The sequence below is a fragment of the Ranitomeya imitator genome, chromosome 6 (genome assembly GCF_032444005.1).
Source record: "Ranitomeya imitator isolate aRanImi1 chromosome 6, aRanImi1.pri, whole genome shotgun sequence".
Taxonomy (NCBI): Eukaryota; Metazoa; Chordata; class Amphibia; order Anura; family Dendrobatidae; genus Ranitomeya; species Ranitomeya imitator.
In genome coordinates, this window is record NC_091287.1 from 573487316 (window position 1) to 573514289 (window position 26974).

Below are 26974 nucleotides of genomic sequence, written 5' to 3' on the forward strand. Positions count from 1 at the left end.
CACAAAAAGATGCAAAAACATACAGCGGATCGAACTTGCAGGACCCGCCACACCAGTCAGGCAGATAAGAGTCTGACATGCAACTCACCTGTATGTACCACTCAACACCACCATGCAGTCCACCAGCATGAACTTCTCCAGGAGGTTCCCCTTGAACGTAGTTCCTGTCCTGCAGAAATATGTGGGGCCCGAGACGGTCCGCACCCTCAGGAACTGTGAAGGAAAAAAAAAAGAAGAGGCACATAAGTGTGAATCCAATAATCAGGAGACAGCATGACCATGTCAGGGGAAAAGAACCAGAACCTTGCAGGCTCCCAAATACCAGTATCACTCAAAATACAGAAAACTTTTACAAACTATTCCATGATTCCCAGAGGATCAAAAAATGTGTTAAGTTGACACCTGTCCATCCAGTGCAGTCCGGACAGGGAATGTCACAGCAGGGCAGATTGTGACGTCACATCGTACATAGTCTGATGACTTATCTACATGTACAGTACAGTGTAGCAGTGATACCCCGTGCCCCTCCAGCAACAGCAGTGCACCCCAATAGTTACACCTGCTTCAGTCCAAAAGCTGCTCGGCTTTATCTGCAGAGATACAGTGAAATAGAGCAGACGAGAGACAGAGGACAGACGGCATCTGAGAGACAAGGTCACACTGCACCGTCATCACAGGAAGAAAAACGCACACCGTGATGGGGGAAGAGTTCGAATATTCACAGGAAAATACAGTGAGAGTGCAGTCTACCATGGTCAAAAAGTGCCACCTGCAACCAGATGCTACAGTCAAGTCCCAGTGCCCCATTCACTCCTACACTGTGGTTATCATCCCGTACCAGTCACTGCCAGACTCTGGTCATCGTCTTCCCTGATCATTCTAATGCTCTGGTCATCATCCTGCCCCGGCCATTCACACATTGTGGTCCTCATCCTGCCCCGGTCATTCTCACATTGTGGTCATCATCCTGCACCAGTCATTCAATCATTCTAAGGCTCTGGTCATCATCCTGCCCCGGCCATTCTCACATTGTGGTCATCGTCTTGCCCCGGTCATTCTAAGGCTCTGGTCATCATCCTGCCCCGGCCATTCTCACATTGTGGTCATCATCCTGCCCCGGCCATTCTCACATTGTGGTCATCATCCTGCCCCAGTCATTCAATCATTCTAAGGCTCTGGTCATCATCCTGCCCCGGCCATTCTCACATTGTGGTCATCGTCTTGCCCCGGTCATTCTAAGGCTCTGGTCATCATCCTGCCCCGACCATTCTCACATTGTGGTCATCATCCTGCCCCGGCCATTCTCACATTGTGGTCATCATCCTGCCCCAGTCATTCAATCATTCTAAGGCTCTGGTCATCATCCTGCCCCGGCCATTCTCACATTGTGGTCATCGTCTTGCCCCGGTCATTCTCAGGCTCTGGTCATCATCCTGCCCCGGCCATTCTCACATTGTGGTCATCATCCTGCCCCGGCCATTCTCACATTGTGGTCATCATCCTGCCCCAGTCATTCTCACATTGTGGTCATCATCTTTCCCAGGTCATTCTCAGGCTCTGGTCATCATCCTGCCCCAGTCTCTCTCAAGCAGTGATAATTGTCTTGCCCTAGTCACTCTCATGCTCTGGTCATCGTCTTGCCCCTGTCATTCTCACACTGTGGTCATTGACCTGCCTCGGTCATGCTCATGCTCTGGTCATAGTCTTTCTCCAGTAATTCACACAGTGTGATCATAGTCTTATACCAGTCATTCTAACACTATGGTTATCGCCCTGCATTGATCTACATCCTGCCACTGACATTTTCACTCTGTGGTCAATGTCTTGCCCCGGTCATTCTTACTGTGTGGTTATCGTATTGCCCTGGTCATTCTCACGCACCAATCCCGGTCAAAGTCTTCCCCCGACCATTCTCACGCAGCGGTCATTGTTTTGCCCAGGTCATTCTTACTGTGTGGTCATCGTCTTCGTCTGAACATTCTCACGCACCAGTCATCGTCTTGCCCTGATCATTCTCATGCATCGGTCATCGTCTTCGTCTGAACATTCTCACGCACCAGTCATCGCCTTGCCCTGATCATTCTCACGCATCGATCATCATCTTCCTCTAAACATTCTCACACACCTGTCTTCATTTAACCTAGGTTATTCTCACACACCAGTCATTGTGTTCCTCCGACCAGTCTCGCGCACCGGACATCGTCTTGCTCCTGTCATTCTCACGCAGCGGTCATCATCTAGCCCTGGTTATGGTTATTTGCAGAACGACTGTCTTATTTGCCTAAACTTTAGTCAAAAACTTTTTGTTTTAAACTTTAGTAAAAACACAAACGTGGCAAGAAAAATCTCCATTAATGACACCTTCAGGGAAGAAGCTCCTCTCCTCTCTCCTGATGGGACAAATTTCAAGGAGATGAATCCACACAGAAAATGTAAAAATATTAAAAGGAGGGATAAAGAAAGATTTCAAGAGGTACAAGAACTGGGAACCAAAGTGAGGAGCTAAGCAGCGAGGGAGTGCAATATGAAATGCGCAATAGTGCCAAGACTAATGGCAGAGGAGAACAGCAGTGCATGATGGGAACTGTAGTCCATTACCCACATGAGCAGCTGGTGAACCACGACCGCTCCTGGTGCTCCGAGAACAAGCAACAGTGCGGCAAAAAAAGGTCATCAAACAGACGGTGCCAGTGGCCAAGAAGTCCGAGCTGGAGACAGAAAGTGCCAAGAACATGGAAGCCCAGAAGCCAGAGGACCGGTGCTGAGCATCTGCCCAGGACAGCCCATACTGCCACAGGAAGAAGCCGGGGGCTTGGTGGCCGACAGCCGGGGGCAAGTTATCTTATAGAACACGAGAAAACAACTTTATAACAGATCTGATAAGACAAAACCGCTTCTTTCTCCACCAGGACTGATCATCCAGTCTCAACATTCTCAATTCACCGGAACATTTGTATTCAGTGCAGACAGGTTGTCACATTACTGAAATCGGAGGGGACGGGTGGTGCCAATAATGGTCCATGGAGAATTGTACCTAGTGGTACAGAAGAACTTGCAGCAGAAATCTGTACTTGCCTTTAGCTCCTGCCCTATATGACTGCCTCTAGCTCCTCCCCATGACTGCCTCTAGCCCCTCCCCTCCCTTTAGCCCCTCCCCTATGACTGCCTCTAGCTACTCCCCATCTGGCTTATTTTAGCTCCTTCCCCTATGACTGTCTCTAGCTCCTCCCCCCTGCCTTTAGCTCTCCCCCTATATGACTGTCTCTAGCTCCTCCCCCCTGCCTTTAGCTCTTCCCCTATATGACTGTCTCTAGCTCCTCCCCCTGCCTTTAGCTCTTCCCCTATATGACTGTCTCTAGCTCCTCCCCCTGCCTTTAGCTCCTTCCCCTATATGACTCTCTAGCTCCTCCCCCTGCCTTTAGCTCTTCCCCTATATGACTGTCTCTAGCTCTTCCCCCTGCCTTTAGCTCTTCCCCTATATGACTGCCTCTAGCTCCTCTCCCGCTCTGCCTGCCTTTAGCTCCTCCCAGTATATGACTGTCTCTAGCTCCTCCCCCTGCCTTTAGCTCTTCCCCAATATGACTGTCTCTAGCTCCTCCCCCTGCCTTTAGCTCTTCCCCTATATGACTGACTCTGGCTCCTCCCCCTCTGTCTGATTTTAGCTTCTCCCCATATATGACTGCCTCTAGCTACTACCTCTATGTGTCTGCCTCTAGCTCCTCTCCCTCTCTGCCTGCCTTTAGCTCCTCCCCTATATGACTGTCTCTAGCTCCTCCCCCTGCCTTTAGCTCTTCCCCTATGACTGTCTCTAGCTCCTCCCCCCTGCCTTTAGCTCTTCCCCTATATGACTGTCTCTAGCTCCTCCCAGTATATGACTGTCTCTAGCTCCTCCCCCTGCCTTTAGCTCTTCCCCTATATGACTGACTCTGGCTCCTCCCCCTCTGTCTGATTTTAGCTTCTCCCCATATATGACTGCCTCTAGCTCCTCTCCCTCTCTGCCTGCCTTTAGCTCCTCCCCCCTGCCTTTAGCTCTTCCCCTATATGACTGTCTCTAGCTCCTCCCAGTATGACTGTCTCTAGCTCCTCCCCCTGCCTTTAGCTCTTCCCCAATATGACTGTCTCTAGCTCCTCCCCCTGCCTTTAGCTCTTCCCCTATATGACTGACTCTGGCTCCTCCCCCTCTGTCTGATTTTAGCTTCTCCCCATATATGACTGCCTCTAGCTACTACCTCTATGTGTCTGCCTCTAGCTCCTCTCCCTCTCTGCCTGCCTTTAGCTCCTCCCCTATATGACTGCCTCTAGCTCCTCCCCTCTGGTAGATTTTAGCTTTTCCCCTATGACTGCCTCTAGCTCCTCCCCCTTCCTGTGACTGCTTCTAGCCCTGCCCCCTCTGATTCAGGCCCCTCCCATTACATAGGAGACAATGTCGTTTATAAGATTCTCTCACTAGTGGAGCTTCTTTCTTCACTGAATCCAGAAATGAGAGTGAAAGAAGCAAGTTTTTTTCTGATAAGAGAAATTACAGAGTTTTTTATTTTCACTATGGATTTTGACATAAAAGTTATAATGAAGGCCGTGTCCAGTAGACAAAGCTCCTGTGCAGGAAGCGCCATTGTGGACTAAAGGTTTCCCTCTTCTCATTTTAGGAGCGGTGTAAGTGGAGCAGGAAAGGAGCAGCAGCAGTGGAGAAAGCGCCATGGACTCTTGGGACAACCATACTGCTGGCATTCACTGGTCTTGTGGCGCATGAGTTGGTACCCAAGTATCGAAGTGAAGAAACCCCACAGACGACTCTGCAGAGAGCACCGAGGAGGTGCCCAATTCAGTCTATACATGCCCAGGGGAGCGGGCTGTGAGGGGGCCCCATCAGACCAATGGCCACCGATCTGATACAAGAGAGGTCAGAGGTGGTGGAGTCCGTGCACAATAGGCCTGGAAACAGAAGAACAATGTCGGCCAGTAAGAACCAAAAGCATCGCCTGTGCCAATGGGAGGGGAGGAGTCCACCATCCCTAGCTCGGAGAGGAGAGAGGCTTAAGGAAAGAGGTGTAAGGAAAGAGGCGCAAGGAAAGAGGCGCAAGGAAAGAGGCACAAGGAAAGAGGTACAAGGAAAGAGGCACGAGGAAAAAGGCACGAGGAAAAAGGCACGAGGAAAAAGGCACGAGGAAAAAGGCACGAGGAAAGAGGCACGAGGAAAGAGGTACAAGGAAAGAGGTACAAGGAAAGAGGCACGAGGAAAAAGGCACGAGGAAAGAGGCACGAGAAAAAAGGCACGAGGAAAGAGGCACGAGGAAAGAGGTACAAGGAAAGAGGCACGAGGAAAAAGGCACGAGGAAAAAGGCACGAGGAAAGAGGCACGAGGAAAAAGGCACGAGGAAAGAGGCACGAGGAAAGAGGCACGAGGAAAAAGGCACGAGGAAAGAGGCACGAGGAAAGAGGCACGAGGAAAGAGGCACAAGGAAAAAGGCACAAGGAAAAAGGCACAAGGAAAGAGGCACGAGGGGGATCCTTTGTAGTGAACCTAAACTAAAACCACACATATCTGAACGGCCAAGCCTGATAGCGAGAAGACCAAAAAATCTGAAAGACTGTTTGAGTCACAGCCACTTTAAACGCCAGGTAACTAGGCTGAACAGAGGAATTAGGCTTACTGGCACATTTCCTTGTGGCAATTGTAGTATATGCCCGTTTATTGGCAGTAATGAAATGTTCTTCTCATCTCTTTCCCCCTCATTACAGATGGCTGTGAAAACGTATTTCAACTGCAAATGACGTAATTTGGTCTATGCCCTCATCTGCCCATGCCGAAAGACATATGTTGGCCAAACAACACAGGAGTTAAAAAGAAGAATACAACAACATCTTTCAACTATAACAACGGCAAAGAAGGACTTGGAAAAGGGCAAAACATTGTCCTCTGTGGCATCGCACTTTCTGTCGACACATAATTCACAGAGCAGAGGAATTAAGATCGTGGGCCTGGAATCTGTTCAACCAGACATCAGAGGTGGAGACATCACGCTCGAACTGCTCAGACGAGAGTCTAAATGGATTTTCAATTTGAATAGTCAAACCCCATTTGGACTTAATGAAGATCTATTGTTCACAGGGTTTTATAAACAATCTTGAAACCGTATTCCATAGGTTTTGGGTTTGAATAAGCAATTGAAGCCCTTTTGTCTGAGACTATGCTCAAGCGTATATGTACAGGATTGAAAGAAGGCCTGAGCAGGTTCATGATAAGCTTGTAATCTTACCTCCCTGTTTACCAGGTCTTGATCTCTGCATGAACAGTATGATCTTCTTAAGGGTGGTATGAGGTAACTGACCAAATGTCTGCGTGAACAGCATAGTATTCAACCCCCCCCCCCCACACCCTCCCACCCCCAGCTACATTTGCACCTGCCATGATATGAGTGCTCTATATCCTCCATGAGATATGGGGACATTGGGGCCTGCATATTGGTAGTTGGTGGCTGGTTTTGGTAATAAACCTAGGTTCTCTAAAAAAATGCGCCTTTGAACTGTTCTGTGGTAACTATGGTGTCTATAATCCCATGGCTTTGATAGTGAAGTCTAATATGTGGCTCTGGAGTCAATCTCCTCTGATGTTACTTCTTGGTTGGAGTCTCGGTCTGTCCACTCTCGGAGACATTTGACCCTCAAAAAATCCCTTTGTAATTTGAGAATAGCAGTATCCAGTGCTTACGGACATCCAATTTGGCTCGCCGTGATCCGTTTGTATTATGAACATTACCTCTATGTACACATATTTATCTCTACTGTATTGACGGTCCTTTCCCCGTTTCAATATATGCTGGATAATTGGTATCCCCACTGTATGAAGGTTGACCCCTAAGTAGTGGAGATCTACATGGGTTCCTGAGGATTCTTACTACACTGTATACCATATCAGTGATACTAATGTCCATGTTTATTTAATTTCAATGATCAGGGCTTGTAACGTGAGGATTTTCTTTATGTGTTCGTGCCGTTTTAATGTAGCGGAGGCTGTGCTTACCTATATGTACAGTGTTTGGTTGTCCGTATTGGGCACGCACTAAGCGTTTATGGCAAGTGTATCAGGGGTATGATGCTATAAAGTGGGGAGCGACCACCAGGCGTGTGTACACCAATGAGCTCACTAATGTTCATGAGTGATATTCAGTGCGTGTTGCACTGATGGTATTGGGGTCCATGGCTAAATAACCCCAACTAATATGGGGGTCAAATGGGGTGAAACCCCACAGGCACACGCATTACTGAAATCTTAAGGAGGTTGTATCCACTTAAATTTGCCCCTTTTGTGTGCCTATGAGGAATCTTGGCATTTGTATTGAGGGTGTGATGATAAAAGATGGTAGTTATCCTCTTCTGCATATGCGCTTTGATGGGTCCACTGACTGCTGCACGGTTTAATTATCACCTTGCAAAAACACGTTATAATCAGTATGACGTTTAACAGGGAGAGCTCTTTTATATTCCTGTGCCGCCAGTATGTAGTGGTGTGATTCACACTGAAGCGATAAGGTGCGGCAAGACATATTGGTATAGACTCTGTAGGTGCTGCTGTGCTCCTCAGTTTCTGTATACATCTGGTGACTATGGTAACAGGACTGAAAGTGTGACGACACACAGCAGGAGGAATCTCCTGACGTGTGCACACTGGTTAATCCAGGGATTGCAGTATTTACATGGTGCTATGGCAACCACTCCAAGGGCATGGTGAGGAAGGTAGGAGGAGGGGGGGAGCCCTCCAGGCTCACATGTTTGCTTAGCTCACTAAGCACCGCCTCTGGAATCACTGGGTGATGGAACACATGCCGGCCTCTGGTAAGCAGCACAGCTGCAACTGCTTAAATTGCAATTACTCGATTAGATAAGGACGCAGGATCTCCATAGGAGCTACCCCTGACGAAGCCACTGGTGTGGCGACACGCGTAGGGTCTCTGCTCCTCCTGTTGATACCCCCCTTGGCTATGTACAGAGCTTGAACAGCTCCTGGGTTTGCATACTGGTTTCTTGTTATTGGTGATCTGAATCCTCACTCCTCAGCAGATCCTTTTATTTCCCTTACTATGGGAGCTTTTGCAATTTAATGGCACAGGTTATATACCACGTTAGACTAGACCAGTGGAAGCGCTACACAACTAACTCTGCATTATATACAACTCTATACCTTAATGGAGTAGACCTACATGCTATATGTGTGGTTTGGGATCAATCTGATTCACTGTGTATGCTTTATTAAGCTTTTGTCTATGTCTTATGTTATTGCAAAAAGGTTATATTTTTTTTTTTTTTTGCATATCTGCTTATTTGTGTTACATAGGTAATCCTGCTGGTGTGAGGTATTCACAGACTGGTGCATTATATATCATGGTCACAACTATACTTCTTAGGTTGTGTTGCTTTACCCTATATTCCAATAGTGCTGTTCATGCAGACATCTTACACTGTACTATATATTATTATTAGCCATTACAGTGTGTTTGGGGAGGGATCGCATCTAGGAGGAGGGTTCTATTATGGGCCATTTGTTCATGTTTCTAGGTCCTATGTGTGACCAATTTTAAATGCTTTTAATTGTGTGCTCCATGTGGTTGTTTCCTATGTCCATGAGTGTTATTCTAATAAAATTTGTAATTTTCATATTTAATCCATTGCTTTGGGTGATCCCCTTTTATGGTCTATTTCTTGTGTTGTTTTTTCACAGGTACAAGGAAAGAGGCACGAGGAAAAAGGCACGAGGAAAAAGGCACGAGGAAAAAGGCACGAGGAAAGAGGCACGAGGAAAGAGGCACAAGGAAAGAGGTACAAGGAAAGAGGCACAAGGAAAGAGGCACGAGGAAAAAGGCACGAGGAAAAAGGCACGAGGAAAGAGGCACGAGGAAAGAGGCACGAGAAAAAAGGCACGAGGAAAGAGGCACGAGGAAAGAGGTACAAGGAAAGAGGCACGAGGAAAAAGGCACGAGGAAAAAGGCACGAGGAAAAAGGCACGAGGAAAGAGGCACGAGGAAAGAGGCACGAGGAAAAAGGCACGAGGAAAGAGGCACGAGGAAAGAGGCACAAGGAAAAAGGCACAAGGAAAAAGGCACAAGGAAAGAGGCACGAGGAAAGAGGCACGAGGAAAGAGGCACGAGGAAAGAGGCGCAAGGAAAGAGGCGCAAGGAAAGAGGCGCAAGGAAAGAGGCACGAGAAAAGAGGCGCAAGGAAAGAGGCACGAGAAAATAGGCACGAGGAAAGAGGCACGAGGAAAGCGGCACGAGAAAAGAGGCACGAGGAAAGCGGCACGAGAAAAGAGGCACGAGGAAAGAGGCACGAGGAAAGCGGTACGAGAAAAGAGGCACGAGGAAAGCGGCACGAGGAAAGCTGCACGAGGAAAGCGGCACGAGAAAAGAGGCACGAGGAAAGAGGCGCACGGAAAGAGGCGCAAGGAAAGAGGCACGAGAAAAGAGGCGCAAGGAAAGAGGCACGAGAAAATAGGCACGAGGAAAGGCACGAGGAAAGCGGCACGAGAAAAGAGGCACGAGGAAAGAGGCGCAAAGAAAGAGGCACGAGAAAAGAGGCGCAAGGAAAGAGGCAGGAGGAAAGAGGCAGGAGGAAAGAGGCACGAGGAAAGAGGCACGAGGAAAGAGGCACGGGGAAAGAGGCACGGGGAAAGAGGCACGGGGAAAGAGACACGGGGAAAGAGGCACGAGGAAAGAGGCACGAAGAAAGAGGCACGAGGAAAGAGGCACGAAGAAAGAGGCGCAAGGAAAGAGGCACGAGAAAAGAGGCACGAGGAAAGAGGCACGAGGAAAGAGGCACAAGGAAAAAGGCACAAGGAAAAAGGCACAAGGAAAAAGGCACAAGGAAAGAGGCACGAGGAAAGAGGCACAAGGAAAGAGGCACGAGGAAAGAGGCACGAGGAAAGAGGCACGAGGAAAGAGGCACGAGGAAAGAGGCACGAGGAAAGAGGCACGAAGAAAGGCACGAGGAAAGAGGCACGAAGAAAGGCACGAGGAAAGAGGCACGAGGAAAGAGGCGCGAGGAAAGAGGCGCGAGGAAAGAGGCACGAGGAAAGAGGCACGAGGAAAGAGGCACGAGGAAAGAGGCGCGAGGAAAGAGGCGCGAGGAAAGAGGCGCGAGGAAAGAGGCGCAAGGAAAGAGGCAAGAGAAAATAGGCACGAGGAAAGAGGCACGAGGAAAGCGGCACGAGAAAAGAGGCACGAGGAAAGAGGCACACGGAAAGAGGCACACGGAAAGAGGCGCAAGGAAAGGCACGAGAAAAGAGGCGCAAGGAAAGAGGCACGAGAAAATAGGCACGAGGAAAGAGGCACGAGGAAAGCGGCACGAGAAAAGAGGCGCGAGGAAAGAGGCACGAGGAAAGAGGCACGAGGAAAGAGGCACGAGGAAAGAGGCACAAGGAAAGAGGCACGAGGAAAGAGGCGCGAGGAAAGAGGCGCGAGGAAAGAGGCGCGAGGAAAGAGGCACGAGGAAAGAGGCACGAGAAAAGAGGCGCGAGGAAAGAAGCACGAGAAAATAGGCACGAGGAAAGAGGCACGAGGAAAGCGGCACGAGAAAAGAGGCATGAGGAAAGAGGCGCAAGGAAAGGCACGAGAAAAGAGGCGCAAGGAAAGAGGCATGAGAAAATAGGCACGAGGAAAGAGGCACGAGGAAAGCGGCACGAGGAAAGCGGCACGAGAAAAGAGGCACAAGGAAAGAGGCACAAGGAAAGAGGCACAAGGAAAGAGGCACGAGAAAAGAGGCACGAGAAAAGAGGCGCGAGGAAAGGGGCACGAGGAAAGAGGCACGAGGAAAGAGGCACGAGGAAAGAGGCGCGAGGAAAGAGGCACGAGAAAAGAGGCGCAAGGAAAGAGGCACAAGAAAAGAGGCCCAAGGAAAGAGGCACGAGGAAAGAGGCACGAGTAAAGAGGCACGAGGAAAAGGGGCGAGAAAAGAGGCGCAAGAAAAGAGGCACGAGGAAAGAGGCGTGAGAAAAGAGGCGCCAGGAAAAAAGCGTGAGGAAAAAGACGCGAGGAAAAAGGCGCAAGGAAAAAGGCGCAAGGAAAAAGGCGCAAAAAAAAAGGCGCAAGGAAAAAGCCACGAGGAAAGAGGCACAGGGAGAGACGCGTGAGGAAAGAGGTGCGGGTAAAAAGGGACACGAGAAGAGGGGCACGAGGAGAGGAGAGCGAGGAGAGAGGCGCAAGGAAAGAGGCCCGGGGAAAGAGGCGGTGGGAAAGAGGCCTGGGAAAAGAGGCCCGGGGAAAGAGGCCTGGGAAAAGAGGCCCGGGGAAAGAGGCCCGGGGAAAGAGGCCCGGGGAAAGAGGCCCGGGGAAAGAGGCCCGGGGAAAGAGGCCCGGGAGAGAGGCGCGATCAGAGCCTGTGGAGCCATAGATTCTGGTTCAGTGCAAAACACATTCACGAGCTCACCATGAGCGACAGAGCCAGAGAAGCCAAAGTGAGCACAGCAAAAGGGCACCTGGTGAACCGAGAGGCCGAGGGAAGCGGGAGGCCGGAGATCATCTGCCCCTCAGGCCCTGCCTTAGGAGGATACAATGCTTTTACTGGCATATTCCTTTAACATGTGTGACATTCTCCTGCAGAGTCCTTAGTCTGAACAGGGTTTACAGTTTCGTATGATCACCGTCAGGTACTGATGACCTTTGCACCACGACGTGACGCTGAGCATTCTGGGAGCTCACGCTCAGCAGCTGCCGCACCGTCGGCCGCTCCCTGCTGCACCGTGCAGTGTTTATCGATGGTGGAGAGAAAAGCAAGGCCCACCCTGACAGTAACTACACCAGGAGAGGATCAGCAGCTGCATGGAAATAGCAGAAAATATTCCCCTCCAAACTCAGAGCTATGATCCCCTGCAGTGAGGTCGGAGTCCCAAGAGAACGCTGTGCACGCGGGGGATCAACTATGGAAGGAAAAATATGGATATCTCTGGATCTCTCCAGACCGTACAGCTCTGCAGGAAGAGGGGCATCATGAAACTCCAGGGCCCAACACAATCTGGAACTGGCCCCCAGCAACGGTGTGCCATGAACTGGGGTCTGATGTGGAAGGTCCTCAGAGGGACAAATGCCTCTGCACCCCGGTAGCTACGCCCCTGTCTACAACATCGACTGCAGGTCGGAGCGCCATCTTTCTCCGGGGGTCTCACCTCCACAAAGTTCAGGTTGACTCTGCACTTGGACGCCATGTCAAGGAAGTGCTGAGAGTTCATCTCGTCCAGGATGATGTAGACTGGAACCCGCCGAGCGGCAGCATCCAGGAGGTCAGACAGGATGTCAACGTCGGTGAAGATGTCCATGACAATCCCAATGACCTGAAATGTGAAGACGACACAAATAATGAGAGATAGTTACCAACAAGGAGCTCTGAAGACCCCAGATAAGATTCTATCACATTTGTCAGAGAGTTAAGGGGACAAATGTATCTGGAGGAGACAGCGGAGGGAGGCTGGAAGGAGGAGGAGAACTGAGGAGCCTGGAAGGAGTAGGAGAACGGAGGAGCCTGGAAGGAAGAGAAGAACGGAGGAGCCTGGAAGGTAGAGGAGAACGAAGGAGCCTGGAAGGAAGAGAAGAACGGAGGAGCCTGGAAGGAAGAGAAGAACGGAGGAGCCTGGAAGGAAGAGAAGAACGGAGGAGCCTGGAAGGAAGAGAAGAACGGAGGAGCCTGGAAGGAAGAGAAGAACGGAGGAGCCTGGAAGGAAGAGGAGAACTGAGGAGCCTGGAAGGAAGAGAAGAACGGAGGAGCCTGGAAGGAAGAGAAGAACGGAGGAGCCTGGAAGGAAGAGAAGAACGGAGGAGCCTGGAAGGAAGAGGAGAACGGAGGAGCCTGGAAGGTAGAGGAGAACGGAGGAGCCTGGAAGGTAGAGGAGAACGGAGGAGCCTGGAAGGAAGAGGAGAACGGAGGAGCCTGGAAGGAGGAGGAGAACGGAGGAGCCTGGAAGGAAGAGGAGAACGGAGGAGCCTGGAAGGAGGAGGAGAACGGAGGAGCCTGGAAGGAAGAGAAGAACGGAGGAGCCTGGAAGGAGGAGGAGAACGGAGGAGCCTGGATGGAGGAGGAGAACGGAGGGGCCTGGAAGGAAGAGAAGAACGGAGGAGCCTGGAAGGAAGAGGAGAACGGAGGAGCCTGGAAGGAAGAGGAGAACGGAGGAGCCTGGAAGGAAGAGGAGAACGGAGGAGCCTGGAAGGAGGAGGAGAACGGAGGAGCCTGGAAGGAAGAGAAGAACGGAGGAGCCTGGAATGAGGAGGAGAACGGAGGAGCCTGGAAGGAAGAGGAGAACGGAGGAGCCTGGAAGGAAGAGGAGAACGGAGGAGCCTGGAAGGAGGAGGAGAACAGAGGAGCCTGGAAGGAAGAGGAGAACGGAGGAGCCTGGAAGGAGGAGGAGAACGGAGGAGCCTGGAAGGTAGAGGAGAACGGAGGAGCCTGGAAGGAGGAGGAGAACGGAGGAGCCTGGAAGGAAGAGGAGAACGGAGGAGCCTGGAAGGAGGAGGAGAACGGAGGAGCCTGGAAGGAAGAGGAGAACTGAGGAGCCTGGAAGGAGGAGGAGAACAGAGGAGCCTGGAAGGAAGAGGAGAACGGAGGAGCATGGAAGGAAGAGAAGAACGGAGGAGCCTGGAAGGAAGAGAAGAACGGAGGAGCCTGGAAGGTAGAGGAGAACAAAGGAGCCTGGAAGGAGGAGGAGAACGGAGGAGCCTGGAAGGTAGAGGAGAACGGAGGAGCCTGGAAGGAGGAGGAGAACGGAGGAGCCTGGAAGGAGGAGGAGAACGGAGGAGCCTGGAAGGAAGAGAAGAACGGAGGAGCCTGGAAGGTAGAGGAGAACAAAGGAGCCTGGAAGGAGGAGGAGAACGGAGGAGCCTGGAAGGAGGAGGAGAACGGAGGAGCCTGGAAGGTAGAGGAGAACAGAGGAACCTGGAAGGAAGAGAAGAACGGAGGAGCCTGGAAGGAAGGAAGAGAAGAACAGAGGAGCCTGGAAGGTAGAGGAGAACAAAGGAGCCTGAAAGGAGGAGGAGAACGGAGGAGCCTGGAAGGAGGAGGAGAACGGAGGAGCCTGGAAGGTAGAGGAGAATGAAGGAGCCTGGAAGGAAGAGAAGAACGGAGGAGCCTGGAAGGTAGAGGAGAACGAAGGAGCCTGGAAGGAGGAGGAGAACGGAGGAGCCTGGAAGGAAGAGAAGAACGGAGGAGCCTGGAAGGTAGAGGAGAACAAAGGAGCCTGGAAGGAGGAGGAGAACGGAGGAGCCTGGAAGGTAGAGGAGAATGAAGGAGCCTGGAAGGAAGAGAAGAACGGAGGAGCCTGGAAGGAGGAGGAGAACGGAGGAGCCTGGAAGGAAGAGAAGAACGGAAGAGCCTGAAAAGGAAGAGGAGAACGGAAAAGCCTGAAAAGGAAGAGGAGAACGGAAAAGCCTGGAAGGAAAAGGAGAACGGAGGAGCCTGGAAGGAAAAGGAGAACGGAGGAGCCTGGAAGGATGAGGAGAACGGAGGAGCCTGGAAGGAGGAGGAGAACGGAGGAGCCTGGAAGGAGGAGGAGAATGGAGGAGCCTGGAAGGAGTAAAAGAACAGAGGAGCCTGGAAGGAAAAGGAGAACGGAGGAGCCTGGAAAGAGGAAGAGAATGGAGGAGCCTGGAAGGAGGAGGTGAATGGAGGAGCCTGGAAGGAGGAGGAGAACAGAGGAGCCTGGAAAGAGAAGAATGGAGGACCCTGGAAGGAAAAGGAAAACGGAGGAGCCTGGAAGGAGGAGGAGAAGAGAGGAGCCTGGAAGAAGGAGGAGAACGGAGGAGCCTGGAAGAAGGAGGAGAACGGAGGTTCCTGGAAGGAGGAGAACGGAGGAGCCTGGAAGGAGGAGAACGGAGGAGCCTGGAAGGAGGAGAACGGAGGAGCCTGGAAGGATGAGGAGAACGGAGGAGCCTGGAAGGAAGAGAAGAACGGAGGAGCCTGGAAGGAAGAGAAGAACGGAGGAGCCTGGAAGGAGGAGGAGAACGGAGGAGCCTGGAAGGAGGAGGAGAACGGAGGAGCCTGGAAGGAGGAGGAGAACGGAGGAGCCTGGAAGGAGGAGGAGGAGAACGGAGGAGCCTGGAAGGAAAAGGAGAACGGAGGAGCCTGGAAGGATGAGGAGGAGAACGGAGGAGCCTGGAAGGAAAAGGAGAACGGAGGAGCCTGGAAGGATGAGGAGAACGGAGGAGCCTGGAAGGAGGAGGAGAACAGAGGAGCCTGGAAGGAGGAGGAGGAGAACGGAGGAGCCTGGAAGGAAAAGGAGAACGGAGGAGCCTGGAAGGATGAGGAGAACGGAGGAGCCTGGAAGGAGGAGGAGAACGGAGGAGCCTGGAAGGAGGAGGTGAATGGAGGAGCCTGGAAGGAGGAGGAGAACAGAGGAGCCTCGAAGGAGTAAAAGAACAGAGGAGCCTGGAAGGAAAAGGAGAACGGAGGAGCCTGGAAAGAGGAAGAGAATGGAGGAGCCTGGAAGGAGGAGGTGAATGGAGGAGCCTGGAAGGAGGAGGAGAACAGAGGAGCCTGGAAAGAGAAGAATGGAGGACCCTGGAAGGAAAAGGAACACGGAGGAGCCTGGAAGGAGGAGGAGAAGAGAGGAGCCTGGAAGAAGGAGGAGAACGGAGGAGCCTGGAAGAAGGAGGAGAACGGAGGTTCCTGGAAGGAGGAGAACGGAGGAGCCTGGAAGGAGGAGGAGAACGGAGGAGCCTGGAAGGAGGAGGAGAACAAAGGAGCCTGGAAAGAGGAGGAGAACGGAGGAGCCTGGCAGGAGGGTGAGGAGAACGGAGGAACCTGGAAGAAGGAGGAGAACGGAGGAGCCTGGAAAGAGGAAGAGAAAGGAGGAGCCTGGAAGGAGGAGGAGAATGAAGGAGCCTGGAAGGAGGAGGAGAATGGAGGAGCCTGGAAGGAGGTGAACGGAGGAGTCTGGAAGGAGGAGGAGAAAGGAGGAGCCTGGAAGGAGGAGGAGAAAGGAGGAGCCTGGAAGGAGGATGAAATCCAGGGAACCTGGAAGGAGGAGGAGAATGGAGGAGCCTGGAAAGAGGAAGAGAACGGAGGAGCCTGGAAGGAGGAGGGGAACGGAGGAGCCTGGAAGGAGGAGGAAAACGGAGGAGCCGGGAAGGAGGAGGAGAACGGAGGAGCCTGGAATGAGGATTACGAGAACGGAAGAACCTGGAAGGAGAAGAACGAAGGAGCCTGGAAAGAAGAAGTGAATGGAGGAGCCTCAAAGGAGGAGAACGGAGGAGCCTGGAAGGAGGAGGAGGAGGAGGACGAAAACGGAGGAACCTAGAAGGAGGAGGAGAACGGAGGAACCTGGAAGGAAGAGGAGAATGGAGGAACCTGGAAAGAGGAGGAAAACGGAGGAGCCTGGAAGGAGGAGAAGAATGGAGGAGCCTGGATGGAGGGGGAGAATGGAGGAGCCGGGAAGCACAAGGAGAACAGAGGAGCCTGGAAGGATGAGGAGAATGGAGGAGCCTGGAAGAAGGGGGAGAATGGAGGAGCCTGGAAGGAGAAGGAGAACAGAGAAGCCTGGAAGGAGGAGGAGAACGGAGGAGCCTGGCAGGAGGAGGAGAATGGAGGAGCCTGGAAGGAGGAGGAGACGGGGGAGGAGCCTGGAAAGAGAAGAATGGAGGAGTCTGGAAGGAGTAGGAGAACGGAGGAGCCTGGAAGGAGGAGGAGAACGGAAGAGCCTGGAAGGAGGAGGAGAATGGAGGAGCCTGGAAGGAGGAGGAGACGGGGGAGGAGCCTGGAAAGAGAAGAATGGAGGAGTCTGGAAGGAGTAGGAGAACGGAGGAGCCTGGAAGGAGGAGGAGAACAGAGGAGCCTCGAAGGAGTAAAAGAACAGAGGAACCTGGAAGGAAAAGGAGAACGGAGGAGCCTGGAAGGATGAGGAGAACGGAGGAGCCTGGAAGGAGGAGGAGAACGGAGGAGCCTGGAAGGAGGAGGAGAATGGAGGAGCCTGGAAGGAGTAAAAGAACAGAGGAGCCTGGAAGGAAAAGGAGAACGGAGGAGCCTGGAAAGAGGAAGAGAATGGAGGAGCCTGGAAGGAGGAGGTGAATGGAGGAGCCTGGAAGGAGGAGGAGAACAGAGGAGCCTGGAAAGAGAAGAATGGAGGACCCTGGAAGGAAAAGGAAAACGGAGGAGCCTGGAAGGAGGAGGAGAAGAGAGGAGCCTGGAAGAAGGAGGAGAACGGAGGAGCCTGGAAGAAGGAGGAGAACGGAGGTTCCTGGAAGGAGGAGAACGGAGGAGCCTGGAAGGAGGAGAACGGAGGAGCCTGGAAGGAGGAGAACGGAGGAGCCTGGAAGGATGAGGAGAACGGAGGAGCCTGGAAGGAAGAGAAGAACGGAGGAGCCTGGAAGGAAGAGAAGAACGGAGGAGCCTGGAAGGAGGAGGAGAACGGAGGAGCCTGGAAGGAGGAGGAGAACGGAGGAGCCTGGAAAGTAGAGGAGAATGAAGGAGCCTGGAAGGAAGAGAAGAACGGAGGAGCCTGGAAGGTAGAGGAGAACGAAGGAGCCTGGAAGGAGGAGGAGAACGGAGGAGCCTGGAAGGAAGAGAAGAACGGAGGAGCCTGGAAGGAAGAGGAGAACGAAGGAGCCTGGAAGGAAGAGGAGAACGGAGGAGCCTGGAAGGAAGAGGAGAACGGAGGAGCCTGGAAGGAAGAGGAGAACGGAGGAGCCTGGAAGGAAGAGGAGAACGGAGGAGCCTGGAAGGAGGAGGAGAACGGAGGAGCCTGGAAGGAGGAGGAGGAGAACGGAGGAGCCTGGAAGGAAAAGGAGAACGGAGGAGCCTGGAAGGATGAGGAGGAGAACGGAGGAGCCTGGAAGGAAAAGGAGAACGGAGGAGCCTGGAAGGATGAGGAGAACGGAGGAGCCTGGAAGGAGGAGGAGAACAGAGGAGCCTGGAAGGAGGAGGAGGAGAACGGAGGAGCCTGGAAGGAAAAGGAGAACGGAGGAGCCTGGAAGGATGAGGAGAACGGAGGAGCCTGGAAGGAGGAGGAGAACGGAGGAGCCTGGAAGGAGGAGGTGAATGGAGGAGCCTGGAAGGAGGAGGAGAACAGAGGAGCCTCGAAGGAGTAAAAGAACAGAGGAGCCTGGAAGGAAAAGGAGAACGGAGGAGCCTGGAAAGAGGAAGAGAATGGAGGAGCCTGGAAGGAGGAGGTGAATGGAGGAGCCTGGAAGGAGGAGGAGAACAGAGGAGCCTGGAAAGAGAAGAATGGAGGACCCTGGAAGGAAAAGGAACACGGAGGAGCCTGGAAGGAGGAGGAGAAGAGAGGAGCCTGGAAGAAGGAGGAGAACGGAGGAGCCTGGAAGAAGGAGGAGAACGGAGGTTCCTGGAAGGAGGAGAACGGAGGAGCCTGGAAGGAGGAGGAGAACGGAGGAGCCTGGAAGGAGGAGGAGAACAAAGGAGCCTGGAAAGAGGAGGAGAACGGAGGAGCCTGGCAGGAGGGTGAGGAGAACGGAGGAACCTGGAAGAAGGAGGAGAACGGAGGAGCCTGGAAAGAGGAAGAGAAAGGAGGAGCCTGGAAGGAGGAGGAGAATGAAGGAGCCTGGAAGGAGGAGGAGAATGGAGGAGCCTGGAAGGAGGTGAACGGAGGAGTCTGGAAGGAGGAGGAGAAAGGAGGAGCCTGGAAGGAGGAGGAGAAAGGAGGAGCCTGGAAGGAGGATGAAATCCAGGGAACCTGGAAGGAGGAGGAGAATGGAGGAGCCTGGAAAGAGGAAGAGAACGGAGGAGCCTGGAAGGAGGAGGGGAACGGAGGAGCCTGGAAGGAGGAGGAAAACGGAGGAGCCGGGAAGGAGGAGGAGAACGGAGGAGCCTGGAATGAGGATTACGAGAACGGAAGAACCTGGAAGGAGAAGAACGAAGGAGCCTGGAAAGAAGAAGTGAATGGAGGAGCCTCAAAGGAGGAGAACGGAGGAGCCTGGAAGGAGGAGGAGGAGGAGGACGAAAACGGAGGAACCTAGAAGGAGGAGGAGAACGGAGGAACCTGGAAGGAAGAGGAGAATGGAGGAACCTGGAAAGAGGAGGAAAACGGAGGAGCCTGGAAGGAGGAGAAGAATGGAGGAGCCTGGATGGAGGGGGAGAATGGAGGAGCCGGGAAGCACAAGGAGAACAGAGGAGCCTGGAAGGATGAGGAGAATGGAGGAGCCTGGAAGAAGGGGGAGAATGGAGGAGCCTGGAAGGAGAAGGAGAACAGAGAAGCCTGGAAGGAGGAGGAGAACGGAGGAGCCTGGCAGGAGGAGGAGAATGGAGGAGCCTGGAAGGAGGAGGAGACGGGGGAGGAGCCTGGAAAGAGAAGAATGGAGGAGTCTGGAAGGAGTAGGAGAACGGAGGAGCCTGGAAGGAGGAGGAGAACGGAAGAGCCTGGAAGGAGGAGGAGAATGGAGGAGCCTGGAAGGAGGAGGAGACGGGGGAGGAGCCTGGAAAGAGAAGAATGGAGGAGTCTGGAAGGAGTAGGAGAACGGAGGAGCCTGGAAGGAGGAGGAGAACAGAGGAGCCTCGAAGGAGTAAAAGAACAGAGGAACCTGGAAGGAAAAGGAGAACGGAGGAGCCTGGAAGGATGAGGAGAACGGAAAATTCTAGAAGGAGGAATCTGGAAGAGGAGAGAGGCAGCCAGAGGTGTAAAAGGAGTAAAGAGGAGTCAAAAGGCTGAAGAGGACAGAGGAGTCAAGTGGAGGAGGAGGACAGAGGTGTAAAACAAAAGAGTCTGGATGGCGGAGGAGAACAGAAAAGTCTGGAAGGAGGAAGAGAACAGAGCAGTCTAAAAGGAGGCAGAGAAAGCAAAAAAAGAAGGATGAGAACAGAGGAATTTGGAAGGAAGAAGAGAAGAACGGAGGAGCCAGGAATTAGGAGGAGAACGGAGGAGCCAGGAAGGAGGAAGAAAACTGAGGAGCCTGGAAGGAGGAAGAGAACCAAAAAGCCTGTACGGAGGATGATAATGAAAGAGCCTGTACGGAGGATGTGGAGAATGGAGGAGTCTGGAAGGAGGAGAACAGAGAATATGGGAGAAGGAGGATGAATTTAAGAAGAGAGGAGTCTGGAAGGAGGAGGGGAACAAAAAAGTCTGGAAGGAAGAGGAGGAAAAGGAGAACACAGGAGTCTGGAAGAAGGAGAACAAAGGAGTCTGGAAGGAGAAGAGGAGTCTGGAAGGAGGAGAACAAGAGAGGAATGTGGAAGGAGGAGGAGTGTGGAAGGAGGAGTCTGAAAGTAGGAGTAGGAGAACAGAGGAGTCTGGAAGGAGGAGAAGAAGAGAAGAATGTGGAAGGAGGAGGAGTCTGAAAGTAGGAGTAGGAGAACAGAGTCTGGAAGGAGGAGAAGAGAGGAATGTGGAAGGAGGAGTAGGAGAACAGAGGAGTAGGAGATCGAAGGAGGAGAAGAGAGGAATGTGGAAGGAGGAGTCTGGTACGAGGAGTAGGAGATCAGAGGAGTCTGGAAGGAGGAGGAAGTGGAGAACAGATGAGTCTGGAAGGTTTAACTATATATGCTGCCAACAACATGGAGGATTCTGCCTGCAGGCGGAAAAGTCTAGAGGAAAAAAAAATCAAAAGAAAAAACAGAGGAGTCTGGAAAGAAAAAAGGGTTCTGATAAAGCACAGTTGAGAGCAGGGGAACAATGCAGTCTTATGAAGGAAAGGAAAATCTAGCCTGGAAAAAAGAAAAGGGGAAAGCAGATTCAGAAGAACACGAGTTTGGAGCAGGACACAAAACGAGTCTGGAAGCGGACGCATGAGTCAGGGGAGGAAAAAGAATTCTGGAGTAGAAGAAAGGAGACTTGACGAAAACAGGGAAGTCTAAAAGGCAAAATAGGAGTTGGGAGGGGAAAAAGAATTCTGGAGAACAATGCAGTCTGGAGGAGAACAGAGTATACAACAGAAAAAAAGGGTCTGGAGGGGGCGAGTCCAGAGGGGAGAGAGTGGAAGTCCAGAGGGGAGAGAGTGGAAGTCCAGGGGGCAGACAGTGGAAGTCCAGAGGGGAGAGAGTGGAAGTCCAGAGGGGAGAGAGTGGAAGTCCAGAGGGGAGAGAGTGGAAGTCCAGAGGGGAGAGAGTGGAAGTCCAGAGGGGAGAGAGTGGAAGTCCAGAGGGGAGAGAGTGGAAGTCCAGAGGGGAGAGAGTGGAAGTCCAGGGGGCAGACAGTGGAAGTCCAGAGGGGAGAGAGTGGAAGTCCAGAGGGGAGAGAGTGGAAGTCAAGAGGGCAGACAGTGGAAGTCCAGGGGGCAGACAGTGGAAGTCCAGGGGGCAGACAGTGGAAGTCCAGGGGGCAGACAGTGGAAGTCCAGGGGGCAGACAGTGGAAGTCCAGGGGGCAGACAGTGGAAGTCCAGAGGGGAGAGAGTGGAAGTCCAGAGGGGAGAGAGTGGAAGTCCAGAGGGGAGAGAGTGGAAGTCCAGGGGGCAGACAGTGGAAGTCCAGAGGGGAGAGAGTGGAAGTCCAGAGGGGAGAGAGTGGAAGTCCAGAGGGGAGAGAGTGGAAGTCCAGGGGGCAGACAGTGGAAGTCCAGGGGGCAGACAGTGGAAGTCCAGAGGGGAGAGAGTGGAAGTCCAGAGGGGAGAGAGTGGAAGTCCAGGGGGCAGACAGTGGAAGTCCAGGGGGCAGACAGTGGAAGTCCAGAGGGGAGAGAGTGGAAGTCCAGAGGGGAGAGAGTGGAAGTCCAGGGGGCAGACAGTGGAAGTCCAGAGGGGAGACAGTGGAAGTCCAGAGGGGAGAGAGTGGAAGTCCAGAGGGGAGAGAGTGGAAGTCCAGAGGGGAGAGAGTGGAAGTCCAGAGGGGAGAGAGTGGAAGTCCAGGGGGCAGACAGTGGAAGTCCAGGGGGCAGACAGTGGAAGTCCAGGGGGCAGACAGTGGAAGTCCAGGGGGCAGACAGTGGAAGTCCAGGGGGCAGACAGTGGAAGTCCAGGGGGCAGACAGTGGAAGTCCAGGGGGCAGACAGTGGAAGTCCAGGGGGCAGACAGTGGAAGTCCAGGGGGCAGACAGTGGAAGTCCAGGGGGCAGACAGTGGAAGTCCAGGGGGCAGACAGTGGAAGTCCAGGGGGCAGACAGTGGAAGTCCAGGGGGCAGACAGTGGAAGTCCAGGGGGCAGACAGTGGAAGTCCAGGGGGCAGACAGTGGAAGTCCAGGGGGCAGACAGTGGAAGTCCAGGGGGCAGACAGTGGAAGTCCAGGGGGCAGACAGTGGAAGTCCAGGGGGCAGACAGTGGAAGTCCAGGGGGCAGACAGTGGAAGTCCAGGGGGCAGACAGTGGAAGTCCAGGGGGCAGACAGTGGAAGTCCAGGGGGCAGACAGTGGAAGTCCAGGGGGCAGACAGTGGAAGTCCAGGGGGCAGACAGTGGAAGTCCAGGGGGCAGACAGTGGAAGTCCAGGGGGCAGACAGTGGAAGTCCAGGGGGCAGACAGTGGAAGTCCAGGGGGCAGACAGTGGAAGTCCAGGGGGCAGACAGTGGAAGTCCAGGGGGCAGACAGTGGAAGTCCAGGGGGCAGACAGTGGAAGTCCAGGGGGCAGACAGTGGAAGTCCAGGGGGCAGACAGTGGAAGTCCAGGGGGCAGACAGTGGAAGTCCAGGGGGCAGACAGTGGAAGTCCAGGGGGCAGACAGTGGAAGTCCAGGGGGCAGACAGTGGAAGTCCAGGGGGCAGACAGTGGAAGTCCAGGGGGCAGACAGTGGAAGTCCAGGGGGCAGACAGTGGAAGTCCAGGGGGCAGACAGTGGAAGTCCAGGGGGCAGACAGTGGAAGTCCAGGGGGCAGACAGTGGAAGTCCAGGGGGCAGACAGTGGAAGTCCAGGGGGCAGACAGTGGAAGTCCAGGGGGCAGACAGTGGAAGTCCAGGGGGCAGACAGTGGAAGTCCAGGGGGCAGACAGTGGAAGTCCAGGGGGCAGACAGTGGGAGTCCAGGGGGCAGACAGTGGGAGTCCAGAGGGCAGACAGTGGGAGTCCAGAGGGGAGAGAGGGGGAGTCCAGAGGGGAGACAGTGGAAGTCCAGAGGGGAGACAGTGGAAGTCCAGAGGGGAGACAGTGGAAGTCCAGAGGGGAGAGAGTGGAAGTCCAGAGGGCAGACAGTGGGAGTCCAGAGGGGAGAGAGTGGAAGTCCAGAGGGGAGAGAGTGGAAGTCCAGAGGGGAGAGAGTGGAAGTCCAGGGGGCAGACAGTGGAAGTCCAGAGGGGAGAGAGTGGAAGTCCAGAGGGGAGAGAGTGGAAGTCCAGAGGGCAGACAGTGGAAGTCCAGAGGGGAGAGAGTGGAAGTCCAGGGGGCAGACAGTGGAAGTCCAGAGGGGAGAGAGTGGAAGTCCAGAGGGGAGAGAGTGGAAGTCAAGAGGGCAGACAGTGGAAGTCCAGGGGGCAGACAGTGGAAGTCCAGGGGGCAGACAGTGGAAGTCCAGGGGGCAGACAGTGGAAGTCCAGGGGGCAGACAGTGGAAGTCCAGGGGGCAGACAGTGGAAGTCCAGGGGGCAGACAGTGGAAGTCCAGGGGGCAGACAGTGGAAGTCCAGGGGGCAGACAGTGGAAGTCCAGGGGGCAGACAGTGGAAGTCCAGGGGGCAGACAGTGGAAGTCCAGGGGGCAGACAGTGGAAGTCCAGGGGGCAGACAGTGGAAGTCCAGGGGGCAGACAGTGGAAGTCCAGGGGGCAGACAGTGGAAGTCCAGGGGGCAGACAGTGGAAGTCCAGGGGGCAGACAGTGGAAGTCCAGGGGGCAGACAGTGGAAGTCCAGGGGGCAGACAGTGGAAGTCCAGGGGGCAGACAGTGGAAGTCCAGGGGGCAGACAGTGGGAGTCCAGAGGGCAGACAGTGGGAGTCCAGAGGGCAGACAGTGGGAGTCCAGAGGGGAGAGAGGGGGAGTCCAGAGGGGAGACAGTGGAAGTCCAGAGGGGAGACAGTGGAAGTCCAGAGGGGAGACAGTGGAAGTCCAGAGGGGAGAGAGTGGAAGTCCAGAGGGCAGACAGTGGGAGTCCAGAGGGGAGAGAGTGGAAGTCCAGAGGGGAGAGAGTGGAAGTCCAGAGGGGAGAGAGTGGAAGTCCAGGGGGCAGACAGTGGAAGTCCAGAGGGGAGAGAGTGGAAGTCCAGAGGGGAGAGAGTGGAAGTCCAGAGGGCAGACAGTGGAAGTCCAGAGGGGAGAGAGTGGAAGTCCAGGGGGCAGACAGTGGAAGTCCAGAGGGGAGAGAGTGGAAGTCCAGAGGGGAGAGAGTGGAAGTCAAGAGGGCAGACAGTGGAAGTCCAGGGGGCAGACAGTGGAAGTCCAGGGGGCAGACAGTGGAAGTCCAGGGGGCAGACAGTGGAAGTCCAGGGGGCAGACAGTGGAAGTCCAGGGGGCAGACAGTGGAAGTCCAGGGGGCAGACAGTGGAAGTCCAGGGGGCAGACAGTGGAAGTCCAGGGGGCAGACAGTGGAAGTCCAGGGGGCAGACAGTGGAAGTCCAGAGGGGAGAGAGTGGAAGTCCAGAGGGCAGACAGTGGGAGTCCAGAGGGCAGACAGTGGGAGTCCAGAGGGCAGACAGTGGGAGTCCAGAGGGGAGAGAGGGGGAGTCCAGAGGGGAGACAGTGGAAGTCCAGAGGGGAGACAGTGGAAGTCCAGAGGGGAGACAGTGGAAGTCCAGAGGGGAGATAGTGGAAGTCCAGAGGGGAGACAGTGGAAGTCCAGAGGGGAGACAGTGGAAGTCCAGAGGGGAGACAGTGGAAGTCCAGAGGGGACAGGGGGAGTCTATAGGGAGACGGGCGAGTCCTGAGGGGAGACTGTTGTGAATTCTGTTGTCAAGCTCCCTCCTGTGGTCATAAATGGTACTTCGGCTGGTTCTGTCCATGGGCTTCCTCTGTTGGTTGTGAGTGGGGCTGCGGCTTCTGAGTTTCCTTCCACAGGTGACGAGGTTAATTCGTTAGCTGGCTGCTCTATTTAACTCCACTTAGATCATTGCTCCTTGCCACCTGTCAATGTTCCAGTATTGGTCTAGTTCACTCCTGGATCGTTCTTGTGACCTGTCTTCCCAGCAGAAGCTAAGTTCCTGCTTGTTTTTCTTTAGTTTGCTATTTTTCTGTCCAGCTTGCTATTTTGATTTTTGTCTTGCTTGCTGGAAGCTCTGGGACGCAGAGGGAGCGCCTCCGCACCGTGAGTCGGTGCGGAGGGTCTTTTGCGCCCTCTGCGTGGTCTTTTTGTAGTTTTTTGTGCTGACCGCAAAGTTACCTTTCCTATCCTCAGTCTGTTCAGTAAGTCGGGCCTCACTTTGCTAAATCTATTTCATCTCTGTGTTTGTATTTTCATCTTTACTCACAGTCATTATATGTGGGGGGCTGCCTTTTCCTTTGGGGAATTTCTCTGAGGCAAGGTAGGCTTTATTTTTTCTATCTTCAGGGCTAGCTAGTTCCTTAGGCTGTGTCGAGTTGCATAGGGAGCGTTAGGAGCAATCCACGGCTATTTCTAGTGTGCGTGATAGGATTAGGGATTGCGGTCAGCAGAGTTCCCACGTCTCAGAGCTCGTCCTATATTATTAGTAACTATCAGGTCATTCCGTGTGCTCTTAACCACCAGGTCCATTATTGTCCTTACCACCAGGTCATAACAGGAGACAGTGGAGGTCCAGAGGGGAGACAGTGGAAGTCCAGAGGGGAGACAGTGGAGGTCCAGAGGGGAGACAGTGGAGGTCCAGAGGGGAGACAGTGGAGGTCCAGAGGGGAGACAGTGGAGGTCCAGAGGGGAGACAGTGGAGGTCCAGAGGGGAGACAGTGGAGGTCCAGAGGGGAGACAGTGGAGGTCCAGAGGGGAGACAGTGGAGGTCCAGAGGGGAGACAGTGGAAGTCCAGAGGGGAGACAGTGGAAGTCCAGAGGGGAGACAGTGGAAGTCCAGAGGGGAGACAATGGAAGTCCAGAGGGGACAGGGGGAGTCCATAGGGAGACGGGCGAGTCCAGAGGGGAGACAGTGGAGGTCCAGAGGGGAGACAGTGGAAGTCCAGAATATGAATCTAGAGATTACAATAAATATACTGCTATGAGGAGTTTGATGGCACAAAGGTGTCTGGAGAGGACATTACATAGTATGAACATGTTATGCCTATTGATAGTGAGTAGATAGGACTCTACGTGAGTCCTAATACGAGTTGCCGCTCTCTCACCTGCTGTGCTGACCGGATCATCCTCCGCACCTCCTCCTTAATACTGGGACTATCAGGTGGGGGTGGATGAATCAGAGTTGTCACCTCCGTCCCCTGAAAGCCAAATATAGTGGGCCACCCGAGGTCCAGCTCTGGGGCGGCTGTGTCTGAGTGCATGGGCCAGTAGGTCCCTGACGAGCCATCGTCCTCCTCTTGTCCAGTGTAACTATGGTCCGGGTAAAAGCTTTCCTGCGTGGCCTCTGGGGGTCTTTGCAGGTGTTTTGAGATATGGTCAACTTCAGATTGACACAAGAAGTCTGGAGCCCCCTCCTCGGACAGGAATCGATCGTACGCTTCTGCTCCATCCTCAGCTAGGACATCAATTGCAATGCGGTAATACTCCTTGTAGTGTGGGGGCAGGTAATTGGGGTCCAGAGGATTATCCCCCTGTGAAGAACTCTGGGACCGACGTGCCATGGGTCTACACCAGAGAGAGGGGAGGGAAGAGACCTAGAAAGAAACAAAAAAATATTACAACATGGCCCCATTACTGGGAGAGACCCCCAGCCCACCCTCTATACTGGGATTGGCCTCCATCATTCGGCTTCACACCATATTCTGGATTTCTACTATGTTGAAGAAACTTTTACAAACCTGTGATCTCCCACTATGGAGACCCATGCTACTACTCTCTGTTATCTGCTAAGGCTATATCATACTACTGCACATGGACACATATTTGCCAAAAACGTACAAAGGCAAGGCATGCTGGGTAATGCTCATCGTCATTTAATGCATTTTGGGTACGAGCCCAACTGCGGGTGGATAGGAGAGGGTCCTGGAGAGAGGCGAGTGGGCCGCTATGACAGGGTGTTGGAGAGGAAAGAGCAGTGAGAGACAACAGGGTGCCGGATATGGACAAGTGGGGCGAGATGGC

The 26974-nt window shown here is 53.6% G+C and overlaps 1 protein-coding gene across 1 annotated transcript in view; it reads right to left on the bottom strand.

Moving 5' to 3' along the window:
- FAM83H (family with sequence similarity 83 member H) overlaps positions 1-26974 on the bottom strand; it is a 73433-nt gene that overhangs the window by 3196 nt on the left and 43263 nt on the right. Inside the window, exons 2-4 of the mRNA XM_069732142.1 lie at positions 26059-26547; positions 12152-12316; positions 89-213 (exon numbers count right to left, since the gene is read on the bottom strand). Of these exons, the coding sequence (XP_069588243.1) occupies positions 89-213; positions 12152-12316; positions 26059-26514 (746 nt within the window). The 5' untranslated portion in view covers positions 26515-26547. The remainder of the gene's footprint in view (positions 1-88; positions 214-12151; positions 12317-26058; positions 26548-26974) is intronic.